The sequence below is a fragment of the Gopherus flavomarginatus genome, chromosome 1 (genome assembly GCF_025201925.1).
Source record: "Gopherus flavomarginatus isolate rGopFla2 chromosome 1, rGopFla2.mat.asm, whole genome shotgun sequence".
Taxonomy (NCBI): Eukaryota; Metazoa; Chordata; order Testudines; family Testudinidae; genus Gopherus; species Gopherus flavomarginatus.
In genome coordinates, this window is record NC_066617.1 from 314,749 (window position 1) to 331,556 (window position 16,808).

The window sequence follows — 16,808 nt, forward strand, 5'->3', positions numbered from 1 at the left end:
TTGCACTTTTCACTATTGTATTTCATCCTATTTCTATTACTCCAGTTTACAAGGTGGTTCAGATCTTCCTGAATAGTATCCCTGTCCTTCTCCGTGTTAGCAATACCCCCCAGCTTCGTGTCATCCGCAAACTTTATTAGCACATTCCCGCTCTTTGTGCCAAGGTCAGTAATAAAAAGGTTAAATAAGATCGGTCCCAAAACCGATCCTTGAGGGACTCCACTGGTGACCTCCTTCCAGCCCGACAGTTCACCTTTCAATACGACCCTCTGGAGTCTCCCCTTTAACCAGTTCCTTATCCACCTTACAACTTTCATATTCACTCCCAGCTTTTCCAATTTAACTAACAGCTCCCTGTGCGGAACCGTGTCGAACGCCTTACTGAAATCTAGGTAAATTATATCTACCGCATTTCCTTTATCTAAGTAATCCGTCACCTTCTCAAAGAAGGAGATCAGATTGGTTTGGCACGATCTACCTTTAGTAAATCCGTGTTGCAATTCGTCACAATTACCATTGACCTCTATGTCCTTAACTACTTTCTCCCTTAAAATTTTTTCCAAGACCTTACATACTACAGACGTCAAGCTAACAGGCCTATAATTACCCGGATCACTCTTATTCCCTTTCTTAAAAATAGGAACTACATTAGCAATCCTCCAGTCATACGGCACAACCCCCGAGTTTATCGATTGCCTAAAAATTCTTGCTAACGGGCTCGCAATTTCACGCGCCAGTTCCTTTAATATCCTCGGGTGGAGATTGTCCGGGCCCTCCGACTTCGTCCCATCGAGCTGTTCAAGTACGGCCTCTACCTCAGTTGCAGTAATATCCACTTCCATATCCACATTCCCGTTTATCATCCCTTCATCATCGCAAGGTTCCTCACTAGTCTTATTAAAAACTGAGGCAAAGTACTTGTTTAGATGTTGGGCCATGCCTAGGTTATCCTTAACCTCCATTCCATCCTCAGTGTATAGCGGCCCCACTTCTTCTTTCTTTGTTTTCTTCCTATTTATGTGGCTGTAGAACCTTTTACTATTGGTTTTGATTCCCTTTGCAAGTTCCAGTTCAATGTGGCTTTTAGCCTTCCTCACTTTATTCCTACATGTTCTGACCTCAGCAAAGTAGCTTTCTTTACTGATCCTGCCTTCCTTCCACTCCCTGTAAGCTTTCTGCTTTTGTCTAATCCCCTCTCTGAGTTGCTTGCTCATCCAGTTTGGCCTACAACTCCTGCCTATGGTTTTTTTCCCCTTTCTCGGGATGCAGGCTTCCGACAGTCTCCGCAGCTGTGACTTAAAGTAATTCCAGGCCTCCTCCACATTTAAATCCACTAATTCCTCCGTCCAATCCACTTCCCTAACTAATTTCCTTAACTCTTCAAAATTAGCCCTCGAGAAGCCAAAAACCCTAATCGCAGATCTACATTTGTTTATCCTTCCATCTAGTTTGAACTGAATCAGCTCATGATCACTCGAACCAAGGTTGTCCCCTACCACCATTTCTTCTACGAGGTCCTCACTGCTCACCAACACCAAGTCTAAAATGGCATCCCCTCTTGTAGGTGCTTCAACTACTTGATGAAGAAATCCATCCGCTATCACATCCAGAAAAATCTGACCCCTATTATTCGTGCAAGTACTCGTCCTCCAGTCTATATCCGGGAAGTTGAAGTCCCCCATAATCACACATTTCCCCTTTGTGTTTACTTCATTAAAGACATTAAAGAGGTCTCTATCCATATCCCAATCTGATCCCGGCGGTCTGTAGCACACCCCAAGCACTATCTCAGGGGAAGCTCTAGTTGCTTTTTTACCCAGCGTGATTTTTGCCCAGACGGACTCTGTCTTATCCATTCCATCGCATCTTATTTCGCTACATTTAATTTCATCATTGATGTACAATGCTACTCCACCACCTTTGCCTTTCTTCCTGTCTTTTCTAAACAGCACATAGCCTTCAATACCCGTGCTCCAGTCATGAGTACTATTCCACCAGGTTTCGGTAATCCCTATAATATCCGGCTTCACTTCCTGCACGAGTAACTCCAGTTCCTCCATCTTGTTACCTAGGCTCCTCGCACTAGTGTACAAACCTTTTAATTTTCGGCGTTTGGCGTCAGTGACATTATTTCCCCCGTCGTGCACAAACTTTCTACCACCAGCATCACCCGTTACTCTGGTTTCTACTCCACTATTCCTCCTTGGATCAAATCTTGGGGCCGCAAGGGTATCCCCGCTCACTTTGTTTACTTCCCTCTCCAGGTTATATTCCGGCGTGGAGATCTCCCGAACATTTCCCAACCATCTCCCCCAACTTTCTAGTTTAAAGCCCTCTTGATGAGGTCGGCGAGCCTCCATCCTAGAATTCTATTTCCCTCCTTGCTGAGATGAAGTCCATCCTGAGCAAACAGTTGTCTATCCGTAAATGCGTCCCAGTGACCGTACATCCCAAAGCCCTCCTTATAACACCACTCCCTGAGCCATCTGTTGATCGCCATAATCTTGTCCCTCCTTCGTCGCCCCGCTCTAGGAACCGGCAGAATCCCACTGAAGATCACCTGAGCCTCGATGTCTTTAAGCCTCTTCCCCAGTCTGACATAGTCCTCCTTGATACAGTCCAGTGAGTAACTAGCCGTGTCGTTCGTTCCCACATAAAGGATAATCAACGGATTTTTTCCCGCTCCCGCTAAGATCGTATTCAGGCTCAAGTCCACATCCTGTATCTTAGCCCCCGGCAGACAGCACACTCTTCTGTTCTCCCGATCAGGTCTAGTTACAGGCCTGTCTACTCTTCTCAGTAAAGAGTCTCCAATCACGTAGACTTGCCTTTTCCTGGTGACAATGCGATTCTCTGGTCTATCCCCCACAGCAGCTGGCTGTGATTCCTCCTGATTTGTATTCGCCCTCACAATCCTCCTAGGGCTCGTACTTGATGTTGCCTCCACTGACTGCTCCCCTCCATCTGCAGGACTAGCTGCTTGCCTCTTCTTCCTTGCCGTTACTCCTTCAGCAGCCTGCTGTGTTCCATCTTCATTTCCCAACTCAGCAAACCTGTTCCTGAGTTCTATTTGTCCATCGCTGGCCCGTCTTATCCTCTGTCTGGTTCTCCTAGTGACATGCTTCCACCGTCCACTTTCCTCACCCAGCAGTCCCTCCTCAGAGTCCTTAGGTCCTGCTTCTCTCCGCTCGCCTGAGCTTGTCCCCTGTGCCTCATCATGTCTGTGTTCCATCATCTGCTCAAATCCCCTTCTAAACTCAGCCAGAGTTTCCACTTGCATCTCCAGTCCCCTTACCTTTTCCTCCAGCAGCTCTATCAGACGGCACTTCATGCAGATGAAACTCCTTTCAGGTGCTCCCTCTAGGACCATGTACATGCCGCAGCTGCCGCACCCAGTCATCCTCAGTGTGTCTGCACCTGCTGCCTCTGCCTCCATCGTAGCGCTGCAACTCTGTGCCTGGCAATCCACAGCTCACACCGCACCGCAAGCCACCGACAAGCGCAGGGCTGCCTCTTCCCTGGTCAGCCTTCCCGGTTCCTCTGCCTTGGTCTCCCCTGCAACCTCCCCCTGGAAACTCCCACTGAAACTCCCCTGTTAGCCGCTCTGTTCGCCGCCTCCTGTGCCGCTGCAGCTGACTGTGCCGCTGCCTATCAACCAGTACCCCAAGGTCCTTCTCTTCCTCCGTCGCTTCCAACTGATGCGCCCCCAACGTATATCCAAAATTCTTATTATTAATTCCTAAATGCATGACCTTGCACTTTTCACTATTGTATTTCATCCTATTTCTATTACTCCAGTTTACAAGGTGGTTCAGATCTTCCTGAATAGTATCCCTGTCCTTCTCCGTGTTAGCAATACCCCCCAGCTTCGTGTCATCCGCAAACTTTATTAGCACATTCCCGCTCTTTGTGCCAAGGTCAGTAATAAAAAGGTTAAATAAGATCGGTCCCAAAACCGATCCTTGAGGGACTCCACTGGTGACCTCCTTCCAGTCCGACAGTTCACCTTTCAATACGAACCTCTGGAGTCTCCCCTTTAACCAGTTCCTTATCCACCTTACAGCTTTCATATTCACTCCCAGCTTTTCCAATTTAACTAACAGCTCCCTGTGCGGAACCGTGTCGAACGCCTTACTGAAATCTAGGTAAATTATATCTACCGCATTTCCTTTATCTAAGTAATCCGTCACTTTCTCAAAGAAGGAGATCAGATTGGTTTGGCACGATCTACCTTTAGTAAATCCGTGTTGCAATTCGTCACAATTACCATTGACCTCTATGTCCTTAACTACTTTCTCCCTTAATCCATTAATGTATGCCTCACGTGCCCCTCAGAAGTAGGTGAGTATTATCCCTACGTTACTGTTGGGGGACTGAGGCATTGAGAGAGAAAGTGACTTGGCCTAGGCCACATAGTGAGTCTGTGTCAGAGGTGGGTATTGCACTCAGGTCTCCTGAGTCACATACCAGGGCTTGAGCCCACACCACAAGACCAGGCTGCCTCTTGGGAGGCCTTATAGACTGGAGCACCTGCTGGAGCCTAGTAAGCACTCGCACACATGGCTGAAATTAAAAGATCCTTTAGTGGGGCTGGAAGAGAGGCATGGCTGCGAATACCTTTAGTCAGTTTCAATCAAGAATGAACACAGCCATTCCTAGCTCAGCCCTAGGGCAGCCCAGTTGAGGGTAACAGGGCTAACCAGCCCACCAGGCTCCTCAGGACGCATGTCTAGATGCCCCTTCTAGTCTTTTGTCTGCTGGACGCAACTAGGCATTGGCCTGTAGGGCCTACTGGCCAAGGGCTTCGGCCTCTAGTCTGTCTTGTGTGCAGCTCCTCCACTTTCTTCTCCTCTCATCCAGCTGTATGTAAGAATTTCCAGGCTAGGTCAGTGAGACTGGCTCTAGCTTTTAACATGGACGCTCTCTGATGCTTTTCTTGTTGTTGTATTTTTATCAGTTTCTTTTGATCCAGGTAGTCATTTGACTTAACACGGGGTGAGAGGTGGGATCACAACCAGGCCTTTGCCATTACTTGGAACTTAGCCAAACTTTCCCCATCCTGGTTCCCAGGTGAATGGATGAGTCCTTCTACTGCACTTCATCGGAACAAATCTTATCCACTTAGAAGAGCAGATTCTGCCCGACCAGCCTGGCAAAGGAATGGAGCCCTGGGTTACAGCTCTGGCCATTAGGAAGGGCTCTAATGGTAGGCAGCATGTTTGTTGCTTTATGAGCAGTTAGGAAGTGGGCATTATGAATGTAGGCCAGCTGTGTGAGCCCCACACATCTCTGGTGTCTGCCGTAGGCCAGCTGTGTGAGCCTCACACATCTCTGGTGTCTGCTGGGGCCCTGGAGGGCAGCAGGGAGCCTCCAAGAACAGAAGGATCCCAAAGGGAGACAACTTCAGCAAAACTGTTAAATTCTACCAATGCAGCTGAGCAAAATTCTGCATAGCTCCCACTTCTTGGTTGGAGAGCAGAGTGAAGGCTAGACTCAGCTGGTGAAGTTGAATTTCAGTGGAGATTGGATCCATGAACTGGCGCTGTGTAACCCACAAACTCAGGCCTCAGCAAACAGGAGAAAGAAGAGTCAAACAGCAGAGAAAATGATTATTTATTATTGCAGCAGTGTGTATGGGCCTCACCAGGGACTGAAGCCCACTGTGCCAGGCAGATGAGAGACATAAATCCTGTACCCCCAGACTGCATCATCAAGGAGCAGCTAACTTATTCTAAAGAAAAGAGGTTTTCTTTGACATAAATATAAAACAAAACATTTCCCTTGGAAGTGTGAGGAGCCATTACAGTCAGAGCAGAGCAGGAGTCACCCCCCAGCTCTTACATCAGCCTGGACCTCACTGCCTGCCTGGGGAAGCATATTCCCTCCTCTGGCTCCCCAGAGCCTTCCTCAGGGCCCCCTTCACTTCCTGGTTGCGCAGGCTGTAGATGAGGGGGTTCAGCATGGGGGTGACAATGCAGTACAGTGTAGAGACCAGGGTGTCCACCCCCACGGAGTAGCCTGCGCTGGGGCGATTGTAGTTGAGGTTGGCCATCCCGAAGTATATGGTGACCACGATCAGGTGTGAGGCGCAGGTGGAGAAGGCCTTGTGCCTTCCTGTGTTGGAGCGGATTCTGAGGATGGCTGCCAGGATGTAGAGGTAGGAGACGACGATGAGCAGAAACGGGCTCAGGCCCATGAAGATACTGGCCAGATGGAGTGTGACCTCATTGACATAGGTGTCACTGCAGGCGATCTTCAGCAGGGGAGGGACATCACAGAAGATGTGGTGAAGCTGGTTGGCACCACAGAAGGATAAGCTGGAGGCCATGAAGGTGTGTATGGCTGAGTCCAGGAGACCCCAGAGCCAGGACCCCATGGCGAGTGGGATGCACACCCTCCGACTCATGATGTCAGTGTAGCGCAGGGGGTTGCAGATGGCTGCATACCGGTCATAGGCCATGACGGCAAGGAGTGCACACTCGGCTCCCGCGCATGACATCAGGAAGAACATCTGGGCCATGCACTCCCAGTAGGAGATGGTCTCCTGCTCACGCAGGAAATTCACTAGGATCTTGGGGACTGTGACTGACGAGAAGCAAATATCCAAGCAGGATAAGTGGCTGAGTAAAAAGTACATGGGGCTGTGAAGATGGGAATCCAGCTGGATGAGGGTGAATATCATGGAATTCCCCACCAGGGTGATGAGGTAGATCACCAGGAACACCAGGAAGAGCAAGGCCTGGCCATGGAGAAGGCTGGCGAAGCCCAGGAAGATGAACTCCGTTACCTGTGTCTGATTCTCCTGTTCCATGGAGCTGGTAAAGTTTGTCTGTGGGGGGAGGGACAGGGAGAGAGAAGAGACAGAGTGAGAGTCAGGAATTCAGAGCTAAACCACCTCCTTCCAGCAATGAGGCTGTGATTTCACATGCAGAAAAGATGGAAACTTAGAGTTCAAAATGCTACCTGTTGTCCCGTGTGTGTGTGCGTGTGTGTGTGTGTAAAGTCTGACTAGGAGAGGATCATGTTGTGAAAGGTATGGCAGTTTCCTGCAATCTCATTGGGAGATCTTACTATATTAAGTATATGTATCATTGCAGGCCAGACATCTGTAATTCCATGAGAAGAGGTGACTGCAGCCCTCCCAGAACAAAGAATAGTGGGTGGGAGGGAGGCGATTAGGCCAATTCACTCAGGTTGTATCGCCTCCTGGAGATGCTCACATATATTGGTTCAGTTTGGATTCTCCAGAGACCAAAAAAAGAAAGGACTTTTGGATAAATAGTCAGTTAAAACTCAGGCTCAGTACGATCTTCCTGATCAGCTAATGGAGAGAACATTCTCACCAAGGGGGGGCCCAAACTTTTCTAGGAAGGGTTGGAAGAATTTTGGCCTACAAAGGCCATGTCACACTCATGAGTGACTTCTAGTAAGCTTATTAGCATGCATATTGGAACTTTTATTGTTTGTGTTTTCTCTAATGCTTTCACATTAACAATAAATGTGCTTGCTCATAAAGGACTGTGTGGTAATTTTTTAAATATTGGGTAATTACACTGTTCACAGTTTTTGGAGAGAAAGCAAAGTAAATGCTGGCCTACTTAGGTAGACTTGCTGGGGAATTCACAGTACAGGCAGGGAACTGTGCAGCCTTGGAAAACCCTGGTCAGGTGAGAGAGAGAATCATCTTCTATGACCTCAAGAGGTCATAGTCCAACCCCCCGTGCTCAAAGCAGGACCAACCCCAACTAAATCATCCCAGCCAGGGCTTTGTCAAGCTCGGCCTTAAAAACCTTTAAGGATGGAGATTCTACTACCTCCCTAGGGAACCCATTTCAGTGCTTCACCACCCTCCTAGTGAAATAGTGTTTCCTAATATCCAACCTAGATCTCCCCCACTGCAACCTGAGACCATTGCTCCTTGTTCTGTCATCTGCCACCATTGAGAACAGCCTAGCTCCATCCTCTTTGGAACCCTTCTTCAGGTAGTTGAAGGCTGCTATCAAATCCTTCCCTTACTCTTCTCTTCTGAAGACTAAATAGCCCCAGTTCACTCAGCCTCTTCTCATAAGTCATGTGCCCCAGCCCCCTAATCATTTTTGTTGCCCTCTGCTGACTCTCTCCAATTTGTCCACATCCTTTCTGTAGTGGGGGGCCCCAAACTGGACACAATATTCCAGGTGGTGCCTCACCAATAGAGGGGAATGATCACATCGCTTGATCTGCTGGCAATGCTCCTACTAATACAGCCCTATCATGGTATAACCCCCACTCTGAACCTTAGCATCCAAAAGATGGGGTACCAGCATGAATCCCCCTAAGCTTAATTACCAGCTTAGATCTTGTAGTGCTACTACCAACCAGGACTTGCAGTGCCTGGTACACTCTGGTCCCCCTAAAACCTTCCCAGGGGACCCCAAGACCCAGACCCCCTGGATCTTATACAAGGAAAGTAAACCCTTTCTCCCACCGTTGCCTCTCCCAGGCTTTCCCTCCCTGGGTAACCTGGAAGATCACTGTGATTCAAACTCCTTGAATCTTAAAACAGAGAGGAATGCACCTTCCCCCCTCCTCTTTTCCCCTCCCCAAGAGGTAATACAGATTCAAGCTCCGCGAATCTAAAACAGAGGGATTCCACTTTCCCCCCCTCCCTTCTCTCTCCCTTTCTCCCACCAATTCCCTGGTGAGTACAGACTCAATTCCCTTGAGCCTCAACAAGGGGAAAAAATCAATCAGGTCTTAAAAAAGAAAAGCTTTTAATAAAAGAAAGAAAAAAAAGTAAAAGTTATCTCTGTAATCAAGACGGTAAATGTTATAGGGTCTTTCATCTTATAGACACTAGAGAGAAGCCTTCCCCCTAGCACAAATACAAATTAAAATCCTTCCAGCAAAATACACATTTGCAAATAAAGAAAACAATCAAAAAGACTATACCGCCCTTCTAATTGTACTTACTACAGGAACAGAAAATTAGAGAGCCTGTAGGTACGTCTGGTCACTCTCAGAACCCAGAGAGAACAACAGACAAACAAACAACACAAAACAAAGACTTCCCTACACTGAGATTTGAAAGTATCTTGTCTTCTGATTGGTCCTCTGGTCAGGTGGTCCAGGTTCACTGCTTGTAACCCTTTACAGGTAAAAGAGACATTAACCCTTAACTATCTGTTTATGACAAGCCCAATATACCATTAGCCTTCTTGGCAACAAGGGCACACTATTGACTCATATCCAGTTTCTCATCCACTGTAATCCCCAGGTCCTTTTCTGCAGAATTGCTGCCTAGCCACTCAGGCCCCAGCCTGTAGCAGTGCATGAGATTCTTCCTTCCTAAGTGCAGGACTCTGCACTTGTCCTTGTTGAATTTAATCAGATTTCTTTTGGCCCAGTCCTCCAATTTGTCTAGGTCACTCTGGACCCTATCCCTACCCTCCAGCATATCTACCTCTCCCCCCCACACCCCAGCTTAGTGTCTCTGCCCAAAAGAGGATAATGAAGCCAGAAGTGTAAAAGTGTGTGCCTTTCTTGACTCTTAACCTAGGCCTTTCTTGGGGGTCACCCTTAGGGAGACAGAGCGTACCTTCTCTGGCCCTTAGGAACAGCTGATTTCCTGTTGGTGGGAAGTCATTCTAGGGGCAGATCCCTTGTCAGAGAATCAGAGAAGTGTGGGACCGGAAGGGATCTCAGTGGGTCACATAATCCAATCCTCTGCACTCATGGCAGGACTACGTAATAATTAGACCATTCCTGACTGGGTTTGCCTACGGAGGCTGTGGAATCTCCACCATTGGTGGTGTTTACGAACAGGTTAAACAATTTGTTCCAGTGCTTTACTACCCTGAGAGGAAGTTTTTCAAAATGTCCAACCTAAACCTCCCTTGCTTCAGTTTAAGCCCATTGCTTCTTGTCCAATCCTCTGAGGTTAACAAAAATAATTCTTCTTGCTCCTCCTTGTAACAACTTTTTATGTACTTGAAAATTATGTTCCCTTTCAGTCTTCTCTTCTCCACACTAAACAAACTCAGTTCTTTCAATCTTCCCTCCTAGGTCATGTTTTCTAGACCTTTAATCATTTTTCTTGTTTCCTCTGGACTATCTCCAATTTGTCCAAATCTTTCCTGAAATGTGGTGCCCAGAACTGGACACAATACTCCAGTTGACCAGTTGAGGCCGTATCAGCGTGGAGTAGAGTGGAAGAATTATTTCTCGTGTCTTGCTTACAACACTCCTGCTGATACATCTCAGAATTATGTTCACTTTTTTTTTTTAGCAGTGTTACACTAACACGCATTTATCTTGGAATCCACTGTGACCCCCAGATCACTTTCTGCAGTATTCCTTCCTAGGCAGCCATTTCCCATTTTGTATGTGTGCAACTGATTGATTGTTTCTTCCTAAATGGAGTACTCTGTGTTTGTCCTTATTGTATTTCATCCTATTTACTACAGACCATTTCTCCAGATCACTTTGAATTTTTAGTCCTATCCTCCAAAGCATTTCCAACCCCTTTCAGCTGGGTATCATCTGTAAACTTTATAAGTGTACTCCCTATGCCATAATCTAAAACTGTATTTCCCTAATTTGTTTGAGATGGTCATGTGAGACAGTATCAAAAGCTTTACTAAAGTCAAGATATACCACATCTACTGCTTTCCCCCATCCACAAGGCTTGTAACCTTGCCAAAGAAAGCTATTAGGTTGGTTTGACATGGTTTGTTTTTGACAAATCCAGGCAGACTGCTACTTATCACCTTGTTATCTTCTAGGTGTTTTTTAAATTGATTACATGATTATTTGCTCCATTATCTTTCCAGATACTGAAGTGAGGGTGACTGGCCTATAATTCCCCATGGTCTGTCTGGATGTCCCAGCTGAGGGTGAAGGGATGGTCAGGTCCAGTTAGAGCCATGCTGGGCACAAGCAAACGTGTTTTTAATATGGCTAAATGTATACACCTGGGAATAAAGAAGGTAGACCATACTTGAAGGATGGAGGACTCTATCCTGGGAAGTAGTGACTCTAAAAACATTGATGACCTGGCTTTGATTATCCTTCATTTCCTATGATGGGCTCTTCTAGGATATCCTTAATACTTACCAAAACCAAGTATAAAATTATATCATCCCTTGTTGGTTAAGTGGCAGTTTACTACAAAACTGCCATCTATCACATCCAGGAATAAGTGGATCCTACTAGTATTGGTAGTATTTATTCTCCAGTCTATATCTGGGAAGTTAGTCTCCCATTATGACCCAATTCCTGGTAGTAATTATCTCTGTAATAATAGAGATTTCTAGCCATATCTAAGACTGACCCTGGGTGTCAATAGCAGACCCCTAACATTATTTTATCTTAACAGGACCTCTTTTACAATCCAACTCCACCAGAGAGGTCCTTTGGGGCCATCTGCCTGTCCCAAGTCAGGATAAAGGAGGAGGGTTGGGCGTGGGGCTAGCAACTCCGCCTCGTAAAAAATCAACCTGCTACAGAAACGCCAAAAATAAAGACAACAGAGACTTTTACTCTGGAAAAAGAACGGTCTTCAACTCGAAGATGCATGATGCTGGGTGGTAAAAGCCGTGAGGAAGCCACTAAGCCGATTACCCTTCTTGCAACCAGGAGGATTACCATAGGCACATGGAACATGAGGACCATGTACGAGTCAGGAAAGACGGCGCAGGTTGCAGCTGAGATGAGGAGCAACAACCTGACCCTATTAGGCATTAGCGAGACAAGATGGACGCAAGCGGGGCAGAGACAACTGTTGACAGGAGAGCTGTTGCTGTATTCAGGACATGAAGAGAGCGACACACCCCACACACAGGGAGTAGGCTTCATGTTGTCCAAGCAGGCACAGAGAGCACTGATTGGTTGGGAGGCACATGGTCCCAGGATCATCACAGCATCCTTCAGAACTAAAATGAAGAGGATTAAGATGAATGTTGTTCAGTGCTATGCTCCAACTAACGACAGCGAAGAGGAGGACAAAGATTATTTTTACAACAGACTCCTGAAAATATTAGAGATTCTCCCAGACAAAGACATCATCATCCTTATGGGAGACTTTAATGCCAAAATTGGACCTGACAACACAGGATACGAACAAGTCCTGGGGACCCACGCTCTGGGAGAGATGAGTGAGAATGGAGAGAGATTTGTGGATCTGTGTGCACTTATCAACCTGGTCATAGGAGGTAGCATCTTTCCTCACAAGCGGATCCACAAGAGTACCTGGGTATCACCAGCAGGCATGACAGAAAATCAGATCGACCATGTCTGCATTAGCAAGAAGTTCAGAAGAGCCTTGCAGGACGTTAGAGTTAGAAGAGGAGCAGACGCGGCAACCGACCATCACTTAGTGGTGGCCAGATTGAAGCTGAAGCTGAAAAAGAACTGGATAGACGCGTCAGACAGAAGAGTGAAGTACAACGTCAGCCTTCTGAAGGACCATAAGACCAAGGAAGATTTTGGATTGAGGCTGAAGAATAAGTTTTCAGTATTACAGGATCGGTCTGAGGAAGAGGAAGACGGTGTACTAAACAGATGGCAGAAAGTGAAAGACACACTTAGGTCAGTATGCCAGGAAGTGCTTGGAATTAAGAAACACCAGCAGAAAGAGTGGATCACAGCAGAGACCTTGATCAAGATAGAAGACAGAAAGAAGAAGAAGGCAGCAGTCAATAACAGCAGGATTAGAGCAGCAAAGGCCAAAGCTCAAAGAGAGTATGCTGAAGCCCATAGAGCAGTGAAGAGGAATATCAGGAAGGACAAGAGAGAGTATGTGGATGAACTGGCAGCAGAAGCGGAGCAGGCAGCATACAGCGGTAATATGAAACAGCCGTATGATACTACCAAGCGACTGTCTGGAAAGTTCAGCAAGCCAGAACGTCCCATTAAAGACAAGCAGAGAAAGTCTATAACAGGAATAGAACAACAGATGAACAGATGGGCGGAGCACTTTGAGGAACTCCTGAACAGACCAGCTCCACCAGATATCAACCCAGCCAACAAGAACCTCCCAATTAATTGCGATAAACCAACTAGAGATGAGATCAGAAAAGCCATCACCATGATGAAGAATAGGAAGGCGGCTGGACCTGATGACATCCCAGCAGAGGCCCTGAAAGCAGACCTGGATGCTTCAGTGGAAATGCTGTACCCCCTCTTTGAGAAGATATGGGAAGAAGAAGTGATTCCGGTAGACTGGAAAGAGGGATATCTCATCAAAATCCGCAAGAAAGGAGATCTTAACAACTGTGCCAATTTTAGAGGAATCACACTCCTGTCAGTGCCAGGGAAGGTCTTCAACCGAGTCCTCTTAGAGAGAATGAAGGATGCCTTCGATCCACAGCTACGAGATAAACAGGCAGGTTTCCAGCAGAATAGATCATGCACGGACCAGATAGCAATGCTTCGCATCATAGTCGAGCAGTCTATGGAGTGGAACTCCTCGTTGTACATCAACTTTGTTGATTATGAGAAAGCGTTCGATAGCGCGGATCGAGAGACCCTCTGGAAACTCCTTCGGCACTATGGCATCCCAGCAAAGGTGGTCAACCTGATCAAGAACTCATATGACGGTATACACTGTAGAGTGATCCATGGAGGGCAGCTTACTAACAGCTTCCAGGTGCAAACTGGAGTCAGGCAAGGATGCTCGTTGTCACCACTTCTCTTTCTCCTCGTCATCGATTGGATTATGAAGACATCCACTTACGAGCGTAGGAACGGAATCCAGTGGACATTGTGGACCCAGCTTGATGACCTGGACTTCGCTGATGACCTTGCGCTCCTTTCGCACAGTAAACAGCAGATGCAAGAGAAGACCAACGTAGTGGCAGCCACGTCATCACGGGTTGGCCTCAACATTCACAAGGACAAGACCAAGATCCTTAGGATTAACTCCATCAGCAATGACCCAGTCATACTGAATGGAAGCCCCCTGGAAGAAGTGCAGTCCTTCACCTACCTAGGTAGCATCATCGACCAGTAGGGTGGCACAGACGCAAACATCAAAGTAAGGATTGGTAAGGCAAAAGCAGCCTTCTTACAGCTCAAGAACATCTGGAGCTCCAGAGAGCTGTCTTTGGCAATAAAAATCCGACTGTTCAACTCCAATGTGAAATCAGTCCTATTGTATGGAGCTGAAACCTGGAGGACAACCAAAACAACCATCAGGAAGATCCAGACCTTCATTAATAGCTGCCTCGGAAGGATTCTCCAGATCCGCTGGCCAGACACCATCAGTAACATCCACCTCTTGGAGAGGACCTGTCAACTCCCAGCAGAGGAAGAAATCAGAAGGAGAAGGTGGGGTTGGATAGGACATACACTACGTAAGCAGCCAACTAACATCACCAGACAGGCACTGCGGTGGAACCCCCAAGGCAAGCGGAAAAGAGGCCGTCCAAGAAACACCTGGCAACGCTACCTTCAGGCCAATAGCAAAAAAATGGGCTATACCTGGAACCAGCTAGAGCGAATGGCCCAGGATAAAGGACTCTGGAGATCTGTGGTTGGCGGCCCATACCCCGATTGGGGTGACGGGCATGAGTGAGTGAGTGTTTTACAATCCTGCCACAGAGTGTTTTTGTCCATTCCATCACTTCTTATAGTTCACCACTTTGTTGAAGTACAACACTACCCCACCACCTTTACCTTTTATTCCTTTCTCTCCTAAACAGCACATACCCTTGAATATCTGTATTCCAGTCATGAGTGCTACTCCACCCCGTTTCTGTAATCCCTATAATATCTGGTTCAATCTTCTGCACCAGTAGTTTCAGTTCCTCCATTTTATTGCCTGGACACCTTGTGTTCATGTACTAATATTTCAGTTGTTTCCCTGGGACTTCATCCAGTTTTCTAGTTGGACTAGGTATAGTCCTTTCACTAACTGTACCACCTGCCTGATCACTATTCCAATCAATATTTGTACTTTCTTTCTTGCTGTCCATATTCTTACCTTGGGGAGTTCCATTATTCCCTTACTAAATCTTCATTTAGCTGATTTTCTCTCGTCTTGCATATTTAAGCCAGGCATGAAGACTTCCTGAGTCTCTCCCATCCTTCTTCCTTCATCTCCCAATTTAAAGTCCTTCTTAGTCATCATTCCAGCCTTGATTCCCGAAGGCAAATACCCCAGGTACTCAAGTGGAGCCCATCAGCTGAGAAGAGTCTTTTCTGTTAATGCCTCCCAATGATTGATCATTCCAAAACCTTCCTTGTAGCTCCAATCCTTGAACCATCTATTGATCTTCATTATCTTGTCATGCCTTTGCCCTCCTTCATTAGGGACCAGAAGTATTCTGCTAAAGATCACCTGAGTTTCCACTTCTTTAAACATCTTAACCATAGTCATCCTTGAGCTATGCCAGTGGGAATCTAGCAGTGTCATTTGTCCCAACATGTTGCAGAATCAGTGGATTTTTTTTCTCCAGTCCTACTGAAATCCTTTTCAGCCTCACGTCTACATCTTGTATTCTTGCTCTTGGTGGATAGCATGCTCTGGTCTGATGACTGGCCTGTCAGTTCTTCTGATTATGAGGTCTCCAATCACATAGACCTGTTTCTCCCTGGTGCTGGTATAAATCAGTCTTCTGTTCTCTCTTGTGGTCCTATTTAAATCATCCTCATTTTTTCTTAGGCTGTGGTCCCTGGCTATGTCCATCATAGGGAAAAAGGGGGAGGTGTTGCCTTATATATTAAAATGTACACACTTGGACTGAATTGGAGATGGACATAGGAGATGGAAGTGTTGAGAGTCTCTGAGTTAGGCTAAAAGGGGTAAAAAACACGGGTGATGTCATGCTAGGAGTCTACTATAGGCCACCTAACCAGGTGGAAAAGGTGGGTGAGGCTTTTTTTTAAACAACTAACAAAATCATCCAAAGTCCAAGATTTGGTGGTGATGCTTCAACTATATAGATATATGTTGGGAAAATAACACAGCGGGGCACAGACTATCCAATAAGTTCCTGGACTGCATTGCAGACAACTTTTTATTTCAGAAGGTTGAAAAAGCTACTAGGAGGGAAGCTGTTCTAGACTTGATTTTAACAAATAAGGAGGAACTCGTTGAGAATTTGAAAGTGGAGGGAAGCTTGGGTAAACGTGATCATGAAATCATAGAGTTTGCAATTCTAAGGAAAGATAGAAGGGAGTACAGCAAAATAGAGACAATGGATTTCAGGAAGGCGGATTTTGGAAAGCTCAGAGAGCTGATAGGTAAGGTCCCATGGGAATCAAGACTGAGGGGAAAAACAACTGAGGAGAGTTGGCAGTTTTTCAAAGGGACACTATTAAGGGCCCAAAAGCAAGCTATTCCACTGGGTAGGAAAGATAGAAAATGTGGCAAAAGACCACCTTGGCTTAACCATGAGATCTTGCATGATCTAAAAAATAAAAAGTCATATAAAAAATGGAAACTAGGTCAGATTACAAAGGATGAATATAGGCAAATAACACAGGAATGCAGGGGCAAGATTAGAAAGGCAAAGGCACAAAATGAGCTGAAACTAGCTATGGGAATAAAGGGAAACAAGAAGACTTTTTATCAATACATTAGAAGCAAGAGGAAGACCAAGGACAAGGTGGACCCACTGCTCAGTGAGGAGGGAGAAACAGTAACAGGAAACTTAGAAATCGCAGAGAAGCTTATTGACTTCTTTGTTTCGCTCTTCACTGAGAAGTCTGAAGGAATGCCTAACATAGTGAATGCTAATGGGAAGGGGTTAGGTTTAGAAGATAAAATAAAAAAAGAACAAGTTAAAAATCACTTAGAAAAGTTAGATGCCTGCAAGTCACCAGGG

General features: G+C 46.3%; 2 protein-coding genes across 2 annotated transcripts in view; one reads left to right on the plus strand and one right to left on the minus strand.

The window, feature by feature from the left end:
* The window catches only part of LOC127051204 (uncharacterized), a 185,638-nt gene that overhangs the window by 131,077 nt on the left and 37,753 nt on the right, over positions 1-16,808 (plus strand). The window lies entirely within an intron of this gene.
* Positions 5,787-6,955, minus strand: LOC127051232 (olfactory receptor 5V1-like). Its single transcript, XM_050953297.1, has one exon. The coding sequence runs from the start codon at positions 6,809-6,811 to the stop codon at positions 5,855-5,857; it is 957 nt and encodes a 318-aa protein (XP_050809254.1). The 5' UTR covers positions 6,812-6,955; the 3' UTR covers positions 5,787-5,854.

Bases quoted from the DNA above. Each gene is read 5' to 3' on its own strand.
- LOC127051232 (XM_050953297.1), bottom strand. From the start codon at position 6,811: ATGGAACAGGAGAATCAGACACAGGTAACGGAGTTCATCTTCCTGGGC.